General features: G+C 38.1%; 1 protein-coding gene across 1 annotated transcript; it reads right to left on the bottom strand.

The window, feature by feature from the left end:
- Window positions 1-209: 209 nt before the first annotated feature.
- Window positions 210-22257, bottom strand: LOC149814494 (apoptosis inhibitor 5-like protein API5). The gene is made up of 17 exons (XM_089988805.1): window positions 22225-22257; window positions 21893-21988; window positions 21583-21744; window positions 20226-20325; window positions 20071-20136; window positions 17846-17928; window positions 17691-17765; window positions 17139-17288; window positions 14467-14532; window positions 14308-14373; window positions 3043-3153; window positions 2797-2886; window positions 2592-2698; window positions 1046-1160; window positions 893-958; window positions 672-796; window positions 210-563 (listed from the first exon to the last, which is right to left on the bottom strand). Exons 2-17 carry the CDS (start codon window positions 21974-21976, stop codon window positions 359-361), a joined length of 1671 nt encoding a protein of 556 aa, XP_089844931.1. The 5' UTR covers window positions 21977-21988; window positions 22225-22257; the 3' UTR covers window positions 210-358.
- Window positions 22258-24141: the final 1884 nt, after the last annotated feature.

Raw genomic sequence — 24141 nt, 5'->3', positions numbered from 1 at the left:
AGCTGGTTAACAATGTTACCACCATGACGATGCATGGAAATCTCACTACACAAATTACATAATTTACCAATCAATATCTTGCTAAGCATGATCCATAAAGGGGTAGAAGTTAAATAGCGAAAAGAAAAAGGTAAATACACGATCAGATACTGATATATATGGTACATCAACACAAAATCTTGGCACTAAGAAAATAGGAGGGATAACCAATGCTCACTATGGACCTTCAAGTTTTCATTTGAATATTTAAAATGGAACAGCCTCCAAATGCGAAGAGCCAAACTACAGTGACCATGTTTTGAAAAGAAAAAAAAAGAGACGACAATAGCAGCCCTAATCAATGGGAGGAAACAAACGATTAACGGTTACCCCTTCCCCTGCCGCGACTACTCCAATATCCTCCTCCCCTTCCCCTTCGACCACCTCTCCCTCCACGAGAGATTCCTGCCAATGCAACATTCACAAGCTGATTTGGCACACCACCCTCACCACGGCTCTTTTTTCCCGCTGCACCAACTGCCCCAGAACCATTACTAGCAGCAGCTGCGGTACTCCGTTTAAACCTGCAAACCATGGATCCAAATAACACTTAGGCTGAAACAGATGAATGATGGAAGAGCAGCTGACGTATGTATATTGAAGCATTCCATGTATATTGAAGCATTCCATACCCTGCAGCTCCTGGTGTCCCACCAGCAGCACCAACCGGTGCAGCTGGCTGAGCTTTCACTGCTTCTTTCCAAGAGAGATTGATTTTCTTGTCCCCAATGAATGACGGTGCTTTCGAATGCAATGGCTGTACATAAATAGCAAGCATAAAGCATGCATGCGATGTTTGCACCAACATCTTTATCAATGAGCACAATAGCATAAGAAATTAAGTTATTTTCACCTGTGTCATTGCTAATATGTTATTGCATGTTCTCAACCCCACCGTTGTGTTCTGTTGCTTCAATTTCTGCACATGAACACGCGATTAACATGACACATGAGAGAGAGAGAGCCAAGGCTGGTATAACCACAGAGTATAAGGGGGCACACGCACAATGGCAGCTTTTGCCTCCTCGGTCTTGGCAGCAGCCATAGCCTTATTGTGTTCTGCCATTCCTTGGGTTAATTTTTTAATAGTAGCCTTTGAAAGATCTTCAATGTTAGTCAACCTGAAACACCATGAACAACAAACATCACAGGAAGTGAGTAAATCATAATCACTACTAGCTGCAACAGTGATATATCCAGTATTCGTTAACAGTTGCATCTCTTCTTTTTTGCATATACAAAAGTATCACAAGGCCTATACACGGACTTTAGAGGCAAATGAAGAATTGCATCAGAAACACTAAAATGTGAACAAGAAAAAAACAGCCAAAGTTAACTGCATGAAAAGCAACGATCTGTTGGCAGAATGAAAATAATAAACAAAATAAAAATCACTTCCTTAATACAAGAAGTATTCAAGCCTGATGTTGAAATTTCAATGGCAACAAAAGCATGATCATTCCATTTCTTAAAATAATATATTTTATTGAGAGAGAGTAGGTGGTAGCTGCCTACCAGTCTTTTGAAGGGTTTTTTTCATGTTTTCCTTAAATCTGACCATACAGAAGTGTTATACATGCTTGATTTTATAGGAATGGAACTCTTGGATAATCCAATTCCAGTAAGCAGGTAGGTTTTTATAAAGTCAAAATCAACAGTCTAAGATTTACATAAATATTCCATGCTTAAAATCATGTTTTTTATTGAAAAATACATGATCCGAATATCATTTCCTGCCAAATCAACCATGCCGAACACATCTGCCGGGTCAGATTTATGAAAAAAACCTGGAAACACCGTTCGCTTGCAGTAGGCAAGAAAAGTGGTATATATATATATATATATATATATATATATATATATATATATATATATATATATCTTCTGACCACTAACATTTGAGTATTATTTGGCGGAACCACCTATTGAGCACCTAGGTGTGCTCTTTCTAGTCAAGCTGACTGGAAAGAAATTGAAAACAAAATATGCAAGAGATTACAAGTGCAGGTGGCATGTAAACTAAAGCATGGGAAAGTCAACCAAGAAAAGGATGAAGGATGATATGTTTAGCTCAATATAATGTGCTTCACTTGAAGAACCATCATATGCACCTCTCCCCAAGAAGGCCAATTTAGCACAGGTCACTCCTCCTTGGGCCATTGTCTTGCATTGCCCTTCCTTCACAATCTTTTTGCCCTTATATAGCACAAGAAGAAGATTCCTCGTAACTCATAAGGAACTATACTGTAACAGCTCATCTTGCATCCATGAATTGGAAGTCAGAGGGAAAAGGGAGAATTTAATGATGTCAGGGCTGCTTCTCTCTTTTTGTTGGGATTAAAAGATTGGCAGAAATCTATTAGTAACTCTTGTTTGAGTTTGTAGGATGATTTGCTGAATGATACAGATTGGATAGCTACGTGTGAATACAACGCATATTTCACAATGTGAAAAATAAGTGTCAAAGCTACTGGAGGAAATGCATAGAAACTTGCAGCACAAATATTACAAATGTTAAAATGATACAAATTTGTATTATTTAGATTACAGACCTCTCCATAAACTCCTTATAAATGTCTGAAAAATCCTCCCCAAGCCTGTCTGAAGGCTGGCCCGTCACTATCTTGTAGCCACAAAGGCTATTTGTTGAATTAGGTGTCTGCACCATGAATAATTTAGAAAAGAAACTCATGTGATTAAATAAAAGAAGGGAAAATTAGATGTGGTTGAAAATAACATGGACAATTTAGTCCAAACCTTGTGAGCAAGATGGTGAAATGCATAAAGTAGACATTCAACGTATGTAAAGTTCATCTCTTCACCAGTTTTTCTACGAGGCATACACTTCTGAACAAAAATGAATATCAATTACACAAAGGCAGGAAAGTACAAGGATTGTACAGATGCATTGCATACACATTATCCACATAAAACTTCAAGTTTACAAGTTCAGAATGATAACAAAATGTGAGTCCAGCAAAGAGCATTTGAATTTGTACATACCTTTAGTAGGTTGAGGACAGAAGGAAGAAGTTGGCGTGCATCCTGTGGTGCTGTGTAGGGTGAGGCTTCAGCCAGATTCTTCAGCAAGTCCTGTTTTCTTTCATCAGGAAGCTGAAAGGAAATAACATACCATATATAAATGAAAAAGAGTATATGATTAAAACATGGAACTTACAGTCTAAACAATTCAGAAAGCAAAAAGTCTCCACTCTCCATATATGGACCAGAAATTGCAAATATAAATTCTGTAAGCAGAATGTCAGTATGTTAACACTGTAGTTCATGTAGTTCACCAGAAACAGAGAAACAGTGCACTATAGAGCACTCGATTTGAGACATGAATCACAACTCTGGTCGGGGAGAACACAACAACCATGACCCACACATCAGGCAATCCCTTGGCACAAGGTGCAAGTTCCTTGTGTAACACTTAGTTATCAATCATACATGGAAAGAACAAAAAGAAAGAAAAATTATGTTTAACTTGTGGCAAACCGTCTAGCATCCCCTATATTGTTTATATATAAGGCTCCTGATTTCCTCAAAAGATGAGGCCACAGGTTTTGCAAAAACCAGAAATAATATGTTTGACCAGACAGAAAACAGCACGCATACACAAAGAGTGTAATGAAGGCACCAAAAGAATACAAAAGGGTGACACTAAGGGCTACAAGAGAGCACAAATTCAAATAGGGCCACTTATGGGCCAAGAACAATCTTCACAATGAAGAACTCACAAGAGAAATCTAGCCGTTGGGAGCTCTATTACATTAAAAAATACATTTTTACATGTCAGTCCCTGCTAGGCCAACCCTATTACAAAGCTGAAATGACTGAAATACCCCTGATGGGTATTTCAATTTACATACATAGAAAAATAAAAAATATATAGATACACATATAAATATATATATATGAAAAAGGTGAATAATGTTTCGGGTCTCGATCCTGTACCAGACCCGAATTCCATTCCTGTATAAGTCTGTTTTTATTGTATGTTTTTATTTGTATCCGGGTTCGGATAATACACCTGACCCGACCCGAACCACTGTGTACACTTAAGTGTATTTATATTAACATTAAGTCACGATTTCTGGCAGTAAGAAATCGTGAGCCGCAGCCCACTTCTCGTAACCTTTTTTCGTCTCTCTCTCTCTCTCAATGCAGGAAAGAAGGTGGAATTCTAAGATGGTATCAGAGCAGAGATCTGCCTAAGGGCCGGAAAGGGTTCCCGTGAGGTGCGACTCGGCTTCTTCTTCTTCTTTCAGCGAGCCACCTTCATCTCCTTCAGTCGAACCCATCAACAGCTCCTTCAGCGAGTCCTCTCCATCTTCAGTCGAGCCCATCAACGGCCTCTTCAGCGAGTCCTCTCCATCTTCTTCAGCTGAACCCATAAACAGCCAATCTGAAGCCCTCGTCTCTTCTAAACAGGTTCTGATATTCAATCAAAATTTTAAATTTTTTTACCCCTTATCTACTCTTCTTCTTTTTTCCTCTTCTTCCCTCATTCTTCTTCTCTTTTCTGAATTATACTATGCACCCACACCTCAAGTGGGTCTGTCTCTCTCTTGGATATGAGGCTCACGTGAATTCTGTTCACGCTAATCCAAACCGTAATGTGAGTGGTTGTGTTTCACGTGAATCGCTGAAATCGACTCACGTGAAACACCAGATCAATCACGATTCTTGTTTCTTTCATTGATATTGCATGTTCGATCTTCTTGGGTCCACCCTTCTTCTCGTACTTGCACATTCAAATATATGTTTACTGTTCTGATTCTTATTTCTGCAAATATATTTAATGTGTGAAGGTGTTTTTCACACATCGTTGAATAGCAGTTCTCACAAGTTGAACCTGCGTTCCTGCATCCTCTGACTGATTTTGTCCATTTACGACCTTCTGTTTTCATCCCAAAAAAAAAAGAAGGTTAGAATTTTTGTGGATACTTCATTTGTTTCTAATTCTCAATGGATTCTTATCACTCTCAATCAAACCTTTCTTCAAGTTTTCTCAACCAGCTTGTTTCTGAAAAGTTAAACACCTCAAATTTCTTGATTTGGAAGAGACAAATTATTCCTTTCATAAGGAGTCAAGGCCTCTTAGGTCACCTGGATGGAACCACTTCAGTCCCACCCGAATTTATCCCGAGAGAAGAAAAAAATGACCAAGGGGCGAGTTCAATCATGTTTGTCAAAAATGTTGAATTTCTCAATTGGGAAAGGAAAGATCAATCAGTTGTTGCATACATCACATCAACTCTGTCTCAAGAGATTCTCGTTGCCATTCCTGACAACTGTACAACACTACAACTCTGGGAACGACAGGTTCAGACGTATTCGCAGGTTTCTCAAGCAAGAGTGGTTTTTCTAAAAAGGGAATTTCAATTGCTAAGAAAAGATTCTATGACCATCATGGGATATTTGAACAAGATAAAGATTATCACAGACCAACTTGAAGTTATAGGGTGTGCCGTTAGTAATAATGACATGGTGCAACAAACTCTGAGTGGATTGGGATCTGACTACAATATGATAGTTATATCACTACTGTGCCTTCCTGTTCTTCCCACCTTCGATGAGTTACGAGCCAAATTGATCCAGTATGAGATGACTCTGAAGGGATTCTCTGAAGAAACTCATAATCATCCAAATACTCAAGAAGTTTTGACCATAGGAGTGACTTATGGTAGAGGACGGGGACGAGGAGGACAAGGGCGAAATGGACATGGAGGGCGTGGTTTGCTTCCCACTCCAAACATGTCAGCTCATGCGCAGGGACCAAGATCAATTCCTACTTGCTTCTTTTGTAACAAGAAGGGGCATATCAAGGCGAATTGTTGGCATAATCCAGAGAATAAAGGAAAGGGTCCGCAGACAGAAACCAAAAGAAAGTTCACAAATACCAGAGACAGTGGAGAGATTAAAGATTTGTTGATATCGGCCTTGTCAAAGTTAAAATTGAAGCAGAGTGATGAAGGCACATGGTTTGTCGATTCAGGGGCAGCAACTCATGTAACCGGCGATGCAGGTAAAATTTCTAACCCCATTCCTTATTTCGGAAAAAATAAGATTGTCACTGGAGACGGATCTCACCATCATGTTTCTCATGTTGGAAAGACTGTCATTCCCATGTCACATTCCACTCTTACCCTTTCTGATGTTCTTCATGCTCCTGACATTAAGAAAAATATTGTCTCCGTCTCTAAACTTATTGATAATAATAATGCTTCAGTTGAATTCACTCCCTTCTCTGTGCAGGTCAAGGACATACGCACGAGGGAAACATTCGTTGAAAGAAAGAGACGAGGCAACATGTATTTCTTTGAAGAAGCCCCATGTCATGATGTTCGCCCTGCTCACCTGATTTCGAAGCCTTCATTAGAGTCGTGTTCATCCTCTTCTTCCAGTGTTTTTAGTATCTCTGAATGTAATAAGTCATTCTTATGACATAGTCGGTTAGGACATTGTGAGAGTCATTTTATTGAGAAACTTGTTTCCAATAATCCCATTCCAAAAGAAAGTCTTAATGGGGATGAGAGTAGTCATAAATGTTCTAGTTGTCTTTCATGTAAGAGTCATGTATTGCCTTTTCATTCCATTAATAAGAGAGCTTCAAAACCTTATGAGATTATTTGTTCTGATGTGTGGGGACCTGCCCCAATTGTCTCTGGGTCTGGAAGCAGATATTATCTGATCTTTGTTGATAGTTATTCTCGATACACTTGGATATATTTCATAAAAAATAAGTCAGAAGTCTTCTCTTTGTTTCAAAATTTCCTTTCCTTAGTCAAAAATCAATTTTCTGAGTCCATTCAATTTTTCCAATGTGATGGAGGTGGGGAATTCTCATCCCGTGATTTTATTTCTTTTCTTCGAAATAACAGAATAGGAAGGAGGGTGTCATGTCCTCACACTCCTCAACAAAATGGTATTGTTGAACGAAAACATAGACATATTATTGAAAGTGTCATGAGTATGCTTTATGACAGCAATCTTCCCATCAACCTATGGACAAAAGCTTTCCATTCTGCCGTGCATGTGATAAATAGATTGCCCATGGTTGTTCTGGAAAATAAGTCTCATTATCACTGTCTCTTTGGAGTTCATCCTAGTTATCATGATCTACATGTTTTTGGATGTGTTTGCTATGTGCATATTGATCGGTCCCTGAAAAACAAGTTTCAAGACAAGGCCCAGAAGTGTAGGTTTGTGGGATACGCAGATGACTACAAAGGATATCGGTGTTATGATCCCACCAACAAACGTATCAGAATCTCAAGAAATGTTGTCTTTGATGAACAAAATTTTGATGACAGAGCTGATGCAATGAATATACCAACTGAAGTTTATTATCCTTGGTTGAGTTCAGAACTTTTTGTTGGCTCCAATGAAGCATGTTCATCAGATCGTGTGCAACAAGAAGAAGAGATGTCTGAAAACACTGAGATGTCGGGGCCACAGAATTCAGAGAAAGTATCGGGCAGATACAAAGGCATTGTCTATTCTAGACAGAGACCGACAAAATCAAGCCATTCAGATCATGTCTCAGTCAGCAATTTGAATCCTTCTCACACTCTTGAGGTCAGAAAATCAAGCCGCATACGACATCCCATTGACAGGTGGGTTAGCTATAACAACTTCTCCTTAGATCTTCAACTCTTTTTAACTGCTCTCAATAAGAAAGATGAGCCCACTATGTACTATCAGGCAGCCACTTCTACCAAGTGGGTAGAAGCCATGAATGATGAAATGCAAGCTTTACATGAATGTGGAACCTGGGAAGTTGTTCCCAGACCACCTGACAAAAATGTTGTCGGATGTAAATGGGTCTACAAGATAAAGTACAAGCCAGATGAAACCATCGAACGATACAAGGCAAGGCTCGTGGCAAAAGGATTCACTCAAGAAGCAGGGCAAGACTATGATGAGATATCAAGAACAAAATTGTAAAACTCATGTGTGCAGGTTAAAAAGAGCTATCTATGGTCTGAAGCAAGCATCTCGCTCTTGGTTTGACAGCTTCTCACTAGAGATTCAGAAACATGGATTTTCACGTTCCATGTTGGACCACTCATTGTTTATTTTCAGAAGTCAGACTGTGACCACTCTGTTATTGATATATGTCGATGATATTGTTATCACAGGAAACTCTGCAGCCCACATTCAAGAAGTAAAAGACTTACTAGGTCAAAGGTTCAAAATGAAAGATCTTGGAGCTCTACGCTATTTTCTTGGTGTAGAAATTGATAATCAGACTCATGGCTTGACACTCACTCAGCACAAGTACACTGTAGATGTTCTCAGCAAGACAGGCATGAAAGACTGCAAACCTCTGAGAACTCCGAACGTGCTTCATCAAAAACTTAGAGCTCATGATGGAAATTTGTGTGATGACCCCACCAAGTATCGAAGCATAATAGGGATGTTACAGTACCTCACATTCACTAGACCTGATATTGTTTATTCAGTCAATCAAGTGTCTCAATTTATGCATGCGCCACGTACTGGACATATGGAAGCCGTCAAGAGAATCCTTAGATATCTGAAAGGTACTATTGGAGATGGATTGACATACTCACCACAGCCATATGGCAAAGATGATCATAGACTCATTGTATATTGTGATGCAGATTGGGCAGGAGATCGATCCTGATGAACGAAGATCTACGTCAAAACATTGTGTCTTCATTGGAAGAAATTTAGTCTCCTGGAGCAATAGAAAGCAAAAGGCTATCGCTAGATCGAGTACAGAGGCTGAGTATAGATCTATGGCTACTGCTACTGCTACTGTCGAAGTCACATGGATCAGACATTTACTGACTCAAGTAGGAGAAAAGATCTCCCACACTATCTTGCTATGTGACAACCAAAGTGCTATAAACATGTCATTAAATCCAGTACATCCCAGTCGTGCTAAGCAAATTGAGATTGACAACACTTTGTGAGACAGAAAGTTGAAGAAAAAGAGATTGAGCCGGAGTTCGTCAATACTGAAAGACAAGTTGCGGACCTATTTACGAAAGGGTTAACCAAGGATCGTTTTTTGTCACTTAAAGGCAAGTTGTGCATGGTCCATAACCATGATCAACTTGAGGGGGGTGAAAAAGGTGAATAGTGTTTCGGGTCTGGATCCTGTACCAGACCCGAATTCCATTCTTGTATAAGTCTGTTTTTATTGTATGTTTTTATTTGTATCCGGGTTCGGATAATACACCAGACCCGACCCGAACCACTGTGTACACTTAAGTGTATTTATATTAACATTAGGTCACGATTTCTGGCAGTAAGAAATCGTGAGCCGCAACCCCCTTCTCGTAACCTTTTTTCGTCTCTCTCTCTCTCTCGTTTTCTCAATGCAGGAAAGAAGGTGGAATTCTAAGAATATATATATATATATATATATATATGTGTGTAAGAAAATAACATTAACATATTTTAACACCTTTCAAACTCACGGTGCCACAACCGAGTTTGCTAAGAAGTAAAATCTTGGTGACAAAAGTGTTATTGTGAAGAAATTTGTCAGTTGATACTCAGATGGCACATATGGCAACGTAATGGTCTTCTTCAAGAACTCTTCTCTAACATAATGACAATCCATTTTGATGTGTTTGATTCGCTCATGGAACGTGTAATTGTCTGCGATGTAGCCTGCACTTTTATTGTCACAATATAATGACGAGGGTTCTCCTATATGAACTCCCAAGTCTTCTAGCAACTGTCGCAACCACACAAACTCACAAGTAGTAGTCGTCATGACTCAGAACTCCACTTTTGTGGAAGATAGTAACAACTTTTGATGTTTCTTGCATTTTCATGAGATCAAAGAGTCACCTACAAAAACACAAAAACCTATAGTTGAGCATCGATCATTCACGTCTCTGCCACAATCAGAGTCTGAATATACAACAACTTTTAATGGAAAAAAATAATAAAAATAAACCATAATTAATAGTATTTCTAATATATCAAATAATTCTCATTTCAGCACTTATATGTACTGCAGTGGGAGAATGTTGAAATTGACTAGCAAAATGAATGGCATGAGCAATATCTAGTCGAGTAATAGAGAGATAAGTTAGAGCTTCAATCATTTGTATTTATGAAGTTAGGTCCTTTAGAGGTTCTCCATTATCCTTTTTCATCTTGGCATTGATGACCTCTAGAGTATCAACTCGCTTTTCATCAGTAAATCTTGATCCTTCTATTATCTCGGTTGCATATTTAGTTTATGATAAGAAATAGCAACAAGGTGAATATGCGACTTCAATATTAAGAAAATAACAAAGAAAGCCAAGATTTGTCATATCAAAGTTAGCCTTCAAGACATCTTTGATATGACTAACTCTTTGTTTATCACCTCTTGTGATAGTCATATTATCCACGTAGAGAAGTAGAATAACTATAACAGCGTCAGAAGACTTAACAAACAGTGCAGTGTCAATAATAATAAGATTTAAAACCTAATTGAATCATCGCACTACTGAATCGGTCACCCAAGCTTTAGGAGCTTGCTTTAGGCCATACAAGGTCTTCTGCAAACAAACGACTTTTCTATGTGCTAATCATAATCCTTAAAGAGGTTCCATATAAACTTTCTTATTAAGATTACCATTAAGAAAAACATTTTTAACATCTATTTGAAAAATAGGTCATTTCCTAATAGATGTTATAGCAATAAAAGTTTTAATTGTGGTCATTCTAACAACTAGGGCAAATGTATCCTCATAGTCTATCGCATATTCTTGACTTTATTCCTTAGTTACTAGTTTAGCTTTATATCTTTCTAATGTGTCATCGCTTTTAATTTTAATTTCATAGACCCATCTACACCCTATGGTTTTCTTTCCTACGGGCAATATGATTGAACTTCCCAAGTTTTTGCTTTTTCTAGAGCTTCTAATTCATCAGTCATAGCTTTAATTCATTTTTTATGACTCTTAGCATGATTATAAGAAGATGGTTTTACACGAGTGAAGGGTCATAAGACATGCTCTATACTTAGGTTAAAAAGACTCATAGGATACAAATCTACTAGGTGCTTTGGAAATCCTTATGGATCTCCTAATCTCCTGATGCTAGATGGATTTGTCTTGATTTTGGAAATATTTTTCTAATGCACATAGAGGATGGTCTTCGGTACGATGAGTATAGACTTCAACTTTATTATGTAATGCAACTATATCATTATGACTTTCTCTAGCATTCTCATGTGCATCATGAGTGTCCTTGTTGTCACTCCCATGCACATCATGAATGTCACCATCATTATTCTCATTAATACCATTATTATCATCAACTTTATCATGCTCATTAGCAAGATAAAAAAAGAGTATTCATAATATTTCTGATGTGAACGACTATGAAGGTCGTTGGCAAACACGCTCTAAACGTATGGTTTAAATGTGAAAGCGACTATGTGTATGCGTGACGTAGGACAGAAAGGGGAGTGTTTTCCCGAAAACTTTTCTATGTCAAACAAAAACCGTCATTGCTACTGATTTTTTACTACGAAAATGGCAAAATCCAGGAAGACTCCCAACAGAGAAAATACAACAGATAAAAAGACCTTTTCAACGACGTATAGCATGCCGAAAATCGACAAACTGGTACCAAGATATGGCCCTGAGAATGCTGCTAAAACAGGTATTGAACAGGAGTTGTTGCCATTGTTCCAACTGATACTACCTATTTTCCAAGAACTTAAGCTAGAAATCGAGAAAAAACAGTAAAAAAAACATACAAGGAGGATTATATTATCTTTCCAACGCCACCGAAATCACAACAATCTGATAAGCGGCTGGGTAGATAAGCCTCTGAGAATGCAAACTGATTGACTATTTTACAAAACAAAACAAAAAAACATTGCAGCGTGATTTTGGATTGGAGAAACGCCAGCCCCAAAGGGACTTTCGGCCCCGACTCAAAACTGGACGAACCTAGATCTGGCTCTCAGCTTTTCAATGAGCCAAAAAACATGAATTTTCAACACCGGATGTTAAGATACAGATAAAAATGCGAAAAAAGACACTGAAATGATTGTTCCTCACTGACAGACAGAATCTAAAGACGGGCTGAACATGTGAAATGTAGTTATACTCGTCTGCTTTCCAACGAACCTAAGAACGTGAAAAACAGACTTATAACCAGAGAGATATGACTATGTCACCACGATAGGGTCTGGACAGAAAACAACCACAACAGTTTAACGATTTTCATATTCACTAATCAAGTAAATGGTAAATCTAAATTTAATTAAAATTCATATTTACGCATATAAGCAATCAGATTAATCCACTCAACACTAAAATTGATTCAATCTCAAACAACGCTTAAACAAATTTCAAGAATGATGCAGTGCATCTAGACCAATCCAATACATGCGAAGAGCTGGGAGATGATCCATCATTGAAGACCCATTCCAAGAAAGCATACCCAAGTCAAAACGACCTATTCAAGCCAAAATAAGGTATAAGGGTATTTTTGTCATTTCATATTGTTGCATTTCAGAGAAAGCATAACCACTTTAGTTAGCTTAGTTCCAATTTTGAGAATTTTTGGAACTACAAAATTTTTGTATGTTTCTATTAGGTCAGGTTTTACAGATCCGAATAGTTCTAGTACCCGTTAAGATCCATTTTGGGTACTAGAGGGCGTAGGGGTTCTGGATAGATTTTATTTTGTGGTCCAGCAATAGATCTGAACCTTGGGCCTCAATTCCATGAATTGAGAAAGATCTAATCCACCCAAAATTGGATCCTTCTCATTGGCTAAGGTAGAGGTGGCCTCTCGCCGTAGCCAATCCAAGAGAGGTCAACTCATTGGCATCTCATTGGCCAAGTGAGAGGTGGCCTCTTGAGCGAGCCACTCTCCACATTTTAGAACTTTTCATTGGCCAAGAAAAGAGGAGAATAAGACAAAATTAAGAGAGTGTTTCGCATTGGCCCTCAAGTGAGATGGCCTCTCATGATACCCAATGAGAGCACAAGGCCCTCTTCTTCTCCCTTTAAAAGCCAAAAAAAAATCATGGAGATGAGAAGACCATGAGAGCTTCCGCATCCTATACATTTTAAAATGCATCGCTTCTCGCTTCCGCTTCCTGTATCGTTTCTCACTCCCGCTTCCTAATCTGGCAACCTTGGTTTACATACATATAGAAAATATATATACACACACATATATAAACTAAGTCACAGGGATTCGGCTAGCAGGGTGTCGCACCCGTGTTGACGCAACTCGACGCGGGTGCGGGTGTGGCACCGGGTGAGGTCAACCCGACCCTGGGTGTGTTGACCGCACCCATGGTCATTTCGGTCCATTTTTTGGATTTTTTTTTTAAAATTTGCCCTATGAAATGGGCTGCGGAATTTTAAAAAAATCTTGGGTGGGGGGCGCTGCCCCCCTATACCCCCCCCCCCGCCAAGGGGAACCCCCGGACCCCCTTCTATATGTATTTACATTTTTGCCCCTGCCGCACCCCCGCACCCAAGGTTTTTGAAAGTGCCGCACCCATGTGACAGTATATAAATATATATAGGAAAAAAACATTAACATATTTTAACAAAGAGAACATTAGAAACTTCCTAGGTGGGACAGGAAAAACCAAAATGGAAGGAACATTTAACCATCACCCCACAAGCAGACCAATCACTACCCACAGACAAAACAGTATCATATTCAGGCTTCTTGATAAACATGCAAAAAATATATCAAAAAATAGCAAAATAGTCATTAGGTATTGGAGTGCCCAGTCCATAATTCTTCAATTGATAAGATGATATTCAAAAAACAAAGCCCAATGGAGATCTGTTTCATAAGAACCAGAAGTGCTGAGAGAGAACCAAACAGGAGAAATCTTTCAAGGTGTTTATGTTTGGCAGGTTTCCAATTGTGGCTCTTAATCAGCTTTATGTACTTGATGCCCCTTTTCTTGTCAATGAAATTCTTATTTCTACATATGCTGACTAAGTAGATGAGGACACTTCATAAAATTAGTAAGCCAAGTGAAAGAAAAGAAGTACCAGACAAATGATGGCAGTTATAAAATTGAATACAGAAATACAAGGAGACAAGCAACGCAAAGTCGCAAGGAAAACAAATGGGATTAAGTGTTTCAAGGCCCATAATTGGGAGTCCATTCCTTCAGTTAACCATTAAAATTTTCCGACGCGACTTTTTTTTACTTTATGAAGTGACAATCACAATAGTTAGTGTGGGCTTCAAATTAAAAGTTAGCAATGTTTAGGGAAAATGAATAAATTTTACCGTATCGAAGACAGGAAGGATATGCTTGTTCAGATAGATCAAGAACTTGCTGTTTGATGCACCTCTCTGAAGAAAATAAATCAAAAGTAAATTTGCCAGCCTTATCAAAGACATTTAGGTACAAACCAAAAGGTTTCATTGCTGGTATTAAAAGCATACCACGTAGAATGGGAGAGCCATGTAGAGGCATGACATTAATCTATCAATATGATCATTATCAGAAACCTGTAATTGAAACACTTGAACAATAGAATCATCAAAATTGTAACTATTATTGTACAAAAGACTCGAGAAGATAATTGTGTTGAATTAAACTTGTCGAAGAAAATAGAACCATTGAAAATATATTTGGCATTAGCCTACACACAAGTAAAATTAGTAAATGAGTGATTAGAGGGAGATAACATGATACATTGATATCACTGAGATTAATAATATGTAAAGCCACGTTAAATAATCGCATTCACCCAACATTAACTTTTTCTCAAAAATTTCCACACCATTAGGTAGATAACTATAGCTAATCAATTATATAATAAGGACAGAACAGTCTTCCGAGTAAAAGTGCACAAGCAACAATAAACCCAAATGTTATATATCATAAATTCACAAATATTCTCCAATACTTCGAGTATACAATTGTGAAATGACATTAAAGGTATATTATCATGGTATTTTGGAAACAGTGACAGTTCTCAATAATGTTGTGATACTATCACCAAAGTTTTCTGACAATAAGTAAATTCTTTTACATAATTCCTTGTTTTCCTTTCATTACTGTCTACTTTTCTATATTAAAAAAAAGAATTTGCTATATGTGTTTCTACCTTTTCATTTTGTTTCATTTTTCCTTCAAGGCCTTCCCAAGAAAAATAACTAACTTTAAAAATCTATGTAACAGCAACACGGCTGAAGGGGTGCACCCGTGTACATGGGGGGGGGGGGGTGAGTGGTGCAGTGCGGGTACGCCGCGGGTCGGGTACCGCAGTGCACCGGGTCGGGTCCAACAAGAACCCAACCCCTTTAACAAAAAAACAGTCAAACCCTCTCTGCCAAACGCTACCCCTCTCGCCCCTCTTCTTCCCCTTCTTTGTCTCCCTCTCGCCTCTCGTCTTCCCCCTCTATCTCCTTCTCATGTATTCCCCTATGTTTCTCTCTCTCTCTCTCTCTCTCTCTCTCTCTCTCTCTCTCTCTCTCTCTCTCTCTCTCTCTCTATTCCCTTCATTCCCCCTTTGTGTCATCTCCCTTTTGCCTCTCGTCCTCCCCTTTTGTCTCCCTCTCTCTCTCTTATTCCCCTAGGCAGCGGGAGAAGCAAAAGAAGGGGAGGAGAAAGAGGAAGAAAAAAAGGAGAGGAAGAGGAGAAGAGAAAGAAGGGTACCTACTTCTTGCTTCTTTGTCTTCTTCTCTTGCTCGTTTTCTTTTGTATACACAAAGAGAGAGAGGAGGGCAGTGGGTATGGGGTCATCCTCTACCCGTTCTTCTTCGCATCGAGAGAGGGGGAGAGAGAGCAGGGGTATGGGTCCTCCTCTCCTTCTCGTTCTTCTTCTTCAGAGAGAGAGAGAGAGAGAGAGAGAGAGATGCGGTGGGAATGGGGTTTATGAAGTACCCCTTACCTTTAAAAATGAAAGCACAAAAAATTTAAATACCCCCTTGTTTTTAAAATAATTTATTTTACCCCTCCTACTCCTTTTACATTTAAAATGTCTTTTCTTTCATTTAAAATTGGTTCAGGACTAAATGAAGTTGATTTATAATCTAGGTAATGGGTTTAGATAGATCAAATATTACAAATTTGGATTCCTTAAAAGATTTTATATATATATATATATATATATAATTGTGTCCCCGTACCCACATTTTTCGAACTTGTCGTATCATACCCTTTGTGCCCGCACCCGTAAATTGATAATCATTGATATTTTTATTTTTTGAAAGTTTGGATATATGTATGATGATATTATTGCTTTACATTCAGAGTTCTGCATATTTTCTTAAATTTTTTATATTAATTTATTTATCACAATATTATTGCTTTATATTCATATGCACTGCTTGTTAGGCTTCCCAACAATCATTAATCATGGTTTCGTTGGTCAAGTTAACAAGAAGATGGTGTAGTATAAGGTCCAAATCAAAGTTGTCAGTCAAGGAAGCAAGAGCGGGAAAAGATTCGGGAAGCGGAAGCGGGAAGCGAGGCACTTCTAAAATTTTAGGAAGCAGGAAGGGCGGGACGACTTAGAAGCAAATCAAGAATCGTCTTGGAAGCGAGAAGAGAAGCAAAGAGGGAAACGACCTAGGATTCGAGTGGGAAGCGAATAGGAATCGAGTTTAGACAATATTGGGCAAAAGAAATTTTGTTAAAGGTTTCAAGCCCCCAAAAAAGGAAAATTCACTTCCTGATATTGGGATGCGAGCAGGAAGTGAGTGGTAAGTGATTGGGAAGTGAGTGAGAAGCGAGTGGGAAGCGAAATGAGAAGTGTGCTTCCCATTTGAAAGGGTCAATTCCCCATGCATTTTGGGGAAGCACGCTTCACTGAGTCCTATAGCATTTCCAGTAACCTCATCCAAATCTCCAAAACATCTTAATAAAGATCTTACTCTAATAATGCAGTGTAATATGGGCCTCTATCTTATGAAACAGGCTGATTCAATTTGATTACTATTTCAAGTGTGTGAAACAAATCTTTAAACACAATTATACACCTATAAATCATATTCCACTGCAGGACACAATAAGTTTTTTTTACGGCATACCAAACAATGATATTACATGAAATACCTTCAAATAATTATGATCAAGATGCTGCAAGAAACATAGAAAAAAAACTTACATTAAATTGTGCATCTAAATCAGCTTGTCCTTCAATAATTTCAATAAGTTCATGGACACGCTCAGGAGGGGCTTTCTCTCCAAATATAGTTAAACTCTTCAAGAAGTCCATAAACATTTTAAACTCTGCACCAGTCACATCTTGCAAACACTGCATCATGAAATAAGAATAGTATTGTTTTAATAAAAAGCCCCCCGGAAGAAAGTGTAAAACTTGAAATTTTGTTTTTGACCTCTCAAGTTAATTATGAACTTTATCTTGTCTTCCAAAGGGAGAAAAACAGAAAGGTAGAATCAAAATTAGTATATCAAATTACTTCAATAAGCATCTCCAAACTAACTTAAACACAAACATTGAAAAAAAAAAGTGAAAAATTTTGAGATTCAACCAAAGGTAAACCATGGGAAGGAAATTATAAACACAAGCTTCAATTCACGTCTATGGAAAGAAGAAATGGACATGCAGACCGAAAAATTGAAAGCAATGGTTCTACAGTTCATAAAAAAATATTAAATATCATCCACCTCTTCAACAATCTGGTCAATGAATTACCTTCTTCACCAAATCAGTAACATGCCTTTCCATTTGCTCTTGAGGCTTCAAGAGCTCTGCTTTAAGAAGGAATACCTAACAGCAAGTGATGATCAATATTGGATCGTAAAAACTAAATAACTACAAAGATAATGGCATGATTGTCTCTTCCCCACCTTATCCCTTACAAAAGTCAGAACCTTTTCACGGATATTCTCTTCACTTCCTTCGATATGTTTAAACAGAGCTGTCAAAGATTCTGCAATTCCAACTCATTTCTGTTAGCACATTGTGAAGCTGATACATTCATAACATCATCATTTGACTACAACCATAATGAAGATATCTCAAGTTATCACAGGGTGAAAACCAACATAAGACTGACATGTCTTGTGTAAGGCAAACCATCAAAAAAATAGTGTTTAAATCAAAAACCAATAAATCAGACTAATATCATAACAAAAACTTCAAAACAAAAAGGTTGACAAACAATTGTGAATTAAAATATTAACAGCCAAAAAAGTGGTGAACGATGACATATATGTGCATGAATTGCGACGTTGTCACAACAGATGAGTTTCCTTGCAGGATTGTAAACCTAGCCCCAATTAAACATGATAAATTCCAATCACATGAACATGTATGCAAGTCAGAATCAACTAGCTAAAAAATTTTAAAAAAATGCTTCCAAAATGTTGGTTGAAACAAACCACTTTTTGTGTAACAATATTATCACAGTTCAGATTCCAGCAACCTAAATTGATACAGCTCCAAAAGAAAAAGAAGAGGAAAAAAACCTTCGACTTAGATAAACAATACCGACTCAATGTCAAAAATAATTCAATATATGGCCATTAAAAAAAGAGGTTGTTCTAACATCATGCCAACAAAAATTCATTTGATACAAGATTCAAGAACATTTGTCAGACATTAGGAGAAAGACATCTAACTACAAACTTGTTAACGCATCAGGCTGGTGCCTTCAGGCGCAGAGGGCCTTGCCTCAAGGCAAGCCGCACCTTTTGCGCCTCAAGGCGTGCTTTTAATAACACTGACTAATACACAAAACTATGTCATATCCTATGTGCGCGCGCCTTCAGGTGCAGAGGGCCTCGCCTCAAGGTGAGCCGTGCCTTTTGTGCCTCAAGGGGCACTTTTAATAACACTGACTAATACACAAAACTATGTCATATCCTATGTGAAATAACATCATTCGGCAACTATACACACATGACACAAACTCCATGTGAAGAAGATATTATGAATGTTTCATGAAAAGTACAACTGTTCCCAAATGCTAAAATTTTCCAGAAACAAATACTCATAGATGACTAATTTTTTTTATATATTTTCATGATATCCTTGTGATATTGAAAATGTCAATGATTTTATCTCATGAATTATCAAACCATAAATTCCTATTTCTCATGTTATTCTTCACAATGATCTGTCAATTTGGAGTTAAAATAACGTCAACAAAGCTCCCTGGTATTTATGAGCTTCTCTTAAGTGTTTTCCATGAGGTTCATGCATCATCTAAATGTATTACACTACATTGACAGAAACCAATGATGTTCTCACTCCCTATCTATGTCACAGGGATTCGGCCAGCAGGATGTGGCACCCACGTCGATGCGACTCAACTCGGGTGTGGGTGCGGCACCCGATGCGGTCAAGCTGACCCTGGGTGCGGTCAATGCACCCAGGGTCATAAATGTCCAACCCTAGACCTGAAAAAAAATGATGAAAGGGGCTGGGCGGGGGATTAGGGCAAAAAATTAACTGTTTTTTTTTATTTCATTAGTGTTACTGTTAACTGTTAAAAATTATATATATATATACCCTCCCGCACCCAAGTTTTTTTAACGTGCTGTACCCGCACCTATGTCACATAGCTCCCTATGCATATCCTATGATCTTCTTTTTGAAAGTGTCCATCATGGCAAGTTAGGAGTAAATATTACTCTGAAAAGCTCTCTGTGCTACTGCAAATTAAACTTCAAGATACAGAATAGACGGATTGATAAAAGGTTATTTGCAAATAGAAGAAAAGAATGGAGCAGCATATCAAACCAGACAAACTAGAAGAAAAGAAACAACAAAAGTAACAATGCTGTATGGAATAAAGAAAGAGATGGGAGTTCATCAAGGTTTAGATGCCCCACAGAAATTCTTTGTGGAATAAAGTGACCCATGCTTTCACTGTCATGATGATAATAATGATAATAAGAGATGATATACATTTTACTTACTGCATTCATAGATAAACAAAAACTGCACAAGGCAGGATATTGAATAAAATGATTTGTTGGGTTTGATTGATTGATTGAAATGAGAATATTGAAGGAGAAAAGTGCAACATGTTGCCCAAGAAATTGCCTAAACAATAGTAATATCTTACCCTTTGTGTCCTGTCTTAACAATGACAAAATGGATTTTTGCACAGCATCACGCTCCAGATTTTCCTCTACAGGTACCAGAAAAGAAAATGAATGCACAAAACAAACAAATATACAACCTTTTTCAATTTGAAGGCTGATAAACACATAAAATTACCAGCTACAAGGAGTTGTCCAAGGACATCCACAATTTTAGCAACGTTCTCTGGTGAATCTTTACCAAAAAGAGGAAGAGCACGAATTGCCTGTACTCTTATCTGCAGCCATAAAACTTAAAAGCAGTTTATTTCTTGAGTCTAATACTGCATTCATATTGTTCGCATCAGAATATGATGGGGTGTGATGATGTATAAGGATTGGCAGCCTCCATCCCAAGTATTGATGAGAAAACAAACACAGAAACAGGAAAAGGAAAAGAAATGCATTGTGTGAATAACTATATAGAAACAATTATTTCTAAACTCAGTAGAAGCCAATAATAACTGAGAACCAATTGACAACATTTAAACATACATATCAGACATGATACAAATGCAGATGCAGTAAAGCTCGATTCCCTTTGAGCAAACACTGGAATCTGACAAACAAGAGAATAGGATACATGGCGTTCATAGATAGCAAAGAAACACCACTTCCTCCCCTGGCTAGAGAATAGAAACCATTATAGCTCCATTGGATTGGAGAACTGGCATACTTCTCAACCCCTTGCGGAGATGAAGAAAGTTATCTTGCAAAATAACCTGCTTCCACACTGCCCGTGAATGCACAATCGATGCAAAAATCATGAATCCGTACTGCAGTGGCCATCTGATCAAAAATTCTCGAAGATTTGTAGAAACATTTAAATAAGTTTGATGCTTTATCGGGTCACAAAAGCCTACTGTCCGAAAATCTCTTCCCTCTTTTCAGGATCTAACATCAATTGCAATCACCTTCATCCGCCTTATCAACAGCAGTCTGTGCAGGGTCCCAAGGGCTGTGCTCCTTCCTCCGGCTTATCAATGTTGGCAACTACACAAGGGTTGAGATCCTTGAGGGACTTCAGACGGGTGCCTTATTCATAAGAGACCAAATGCTCGAGCCCCAATTCCCCTTAGACCATTTCCCCAATTCCAACAGTACTAAGAAGACACAGTCGTTGAGAGTCACAATCTAAATCTCCTGCCAAATTTCTCACGTTTCATACAACTAAACCCTTTACTCCAAACCTCGTAAAAGAGCACACCGCTAGCACTTTCCCACAGCTTTACCCTCCCATCCCTCATCATCACAAGAGACCGTTTACGAATGCAGATAACCAAACGACGGTCGAACTCTACGACGAAAACGGACTCGTGCCAACAAAAGAAATCTCTCTCCCAAGCAGATGAACTTTAGGGCAAAACCCTTTTATCGGCGAAAACATCGGGTGTGTCGATGACAAGCCATCAAAGCCTTCGACCATCCACCTCTAAACCCTCTAGGGATGCTCTTAGCAAAACGGAGAAGTAGAAACATGCAAAAGGAGAACTCACCCCCAACTCCTCTTCCTCGCACAGATCGAAATGGGCGTTGATGGCTTCCGTCGCGAGGCTCGGGAAGTACTTGTAGAACCTCGGGATGAGCTGAGCAGCCAACTGCTTCGCCTTCTGGCTGCCCTTCGCCGCCTCAATTATCCCCTCGTAATCACTCGCATGCTGCGAGATACACAAACAGAAACAAACCAATCACCACCACCCATCAAAAACCCTAAGTTGATTTCGAAACCGAAGAACAGCGAGAAGAGGTCAACCAGCTAAGCCCTAGAAGAGCACACAGATAGAGAGAGAGAAAGAGGATTCTTACGTTGGATTTGTCCTTGGCTTCATTGAGTCGTTCCCCCAATTCGTAGAGCCTATCGATATCGCTCTGCTCGTCGTTTGACGCCATTTGAAAACGGTGCTGCTTGAGATGAAGGAAGATGGTTTGTTGTTAGCGAGAGAATGAAGACGAAGATGATGATTTTGTTTCGGAAGAAATCGTTTGCTGCAAACAGAGGAACAATGAAAAAGAAGAAGGGAAGAGAGAGAGAGAGGGGGTTGGACAAAAAAAACGAAAGGAATTTACACCAGGGTTTTTTATTTATAGAGAGGGAAGCAAATCGCAGAGATGGAACGGTGTTATAGAGAACAAATTACCGACTTCAGAGAAAAAGAATGAGAGAGGGAAACTTGGAAAAGAAGAATCCAGTGTTTGGGATAGGTTCTCTCTGCATCCTTCTGGGTTTTAAATTCCCTTGTTTGTGAGACCAAAACGAGAAGGAATGTAAAGTGCAAACGGTTCGGATTCGGATCGGATACTAATCGGATGTGGGTAAACAGATCCAAATTTTGATTCAGATTAGGATGGTGAAAAGCTCATACCATATCTGTTTTTTTACATGTAAACGGATTCGGACATCAACAAATTCGGATATTTGTCGGACTCAGTAGCAACAAAATCAAAATTATATCCTCATTCTTTTATAATCGGATATGATTTTGACTTACCAAATGCAACTAAACGGAATCCAAGTCGGTCGGATATCAGATAAAAATCTGATTCATTGGCATCCCTATAAATGAGGGTGGACAATGGGATTGGACCCACACTGGAACATGTGGGTCCAAACCTGGATATGATTCTAAAGTACTAGGTTCAGGTTGGGGTATGATTGGACCCATCATATTTAAAGCCATACTAGGGTGCGGATATGAATAACATAAACCAGACCCAACCAGATCTGGGAAATATTAATTTTAAATTTTTCACAATGAAAAGATATGGAATTAATCGGAGCTCAGATTGGACTTGGGTCTGGTATAAAATTCCATACACAATATGGAGTCAGTATATTAGTCGGACCCTATGATCCAACCCAAACGCTAGTTCCGATTATGCATGCACATTGCACAAGAGCTATAAACTTCATATGGGATCCACTCATCCCCTATGTCATCCCTATTTTCATACACCTCTTTGAGACTTTATTGATGCAAGTTGTTTTAATCAAATGGAAGTGCACATACGTGATCTACACCATTCATTTAGCGAAGATCGACATTTAAATCATCAAAATTCCACTTGTGTGTATGATTTTTTGGCAAGTAAAAAATAAGCTATTGACAAGATAAAAAAATTATGATTTAAAAAAACAAATTTTTCATTAAAAAAATATAATCCAAAAGTTGATATCTTTTTTTTCTGAAGGCAATTCAAAGGTTGATTTCTATTAAATAGATCATGTTAAATCCATTTATAGTGTCAGATTTGATCACAACAACTTGCATCGTAAAATTTAAAAGGATGATGACATAGGAGATGAGTATAACTGAACTCTATAAACTTGCAGTAGATGTGAAGTTGCAAAGTGAGTGCATATTTTCTTTTCTTTTCTTTTTGCTTTCTGAGGGGCAAGCTTGGGTGATAACTTTGGGGGGAATTCAGAGAGTTAATTTATGCTCATCTCCTATGTCATCCCTCATCTTCATGACCATTATAAATCTTATGATCCAAGTTGTTTTGATCAAGTCTGGCCTTATAAATGAATTTAACATGGTTCATTTAATAAGATTTGACCCTTATATTACACTTTTTCAACAAAAAATATGATTCTTTAAATCACAAAAATATTGTTTTGTCAATCATTAATTTTTTAATACTCAAAAAATCTTGCACACAAGTCAGAATGTTAAGTGTGGATCTTCACTAAATGAAAGATGTAGATTATAGCTATGGAGTCTGATTTGATCAAAACAACTTGCACCAACTAAATTCAAAGGAGGGTTACTAAGATAGGGATGACATAGGAGATGAGTAGAATTAAACTCTATAAACTTGTTCTTAAGTTGCACTAGATGTGAAGTTGCAATCTTTTCCTTTTCCTTTTCCTTTTGCTTTTGCTTTTTTTGTAGGAAAGCTTGGGTGATAAGAATTCAAATATGATTCTTTAAATCACAAAAATGTTGTTTTTTGTTGACCATTGATTTTTTAATACTCAAAAAATCCTACACATAAGTTGGATTCTAAGAGTGGACATTCACTAAATGAAAGATGTAGATCACAACTATGGAGTC

This window comes from Nuphar pumila, chromosome 15 (assembly GCF_984573655.1).
Source record: "Nuphar pumila chromosome 15, dmNupPumi1.hap1.1, whole genome shotgun sequence".
Taxonomy (NCBI): Eukaryota; Viridiplantae; Streptophyta; class Magnoliopsida; order Nymphaeales; family Nymphaeaceae; genus Nuphar; species Nuphar pumila.
Note: the sequence above shows the minus strand (reverse complement) of the source record. Positions and strands in the feature narration are given on the sequence as shown.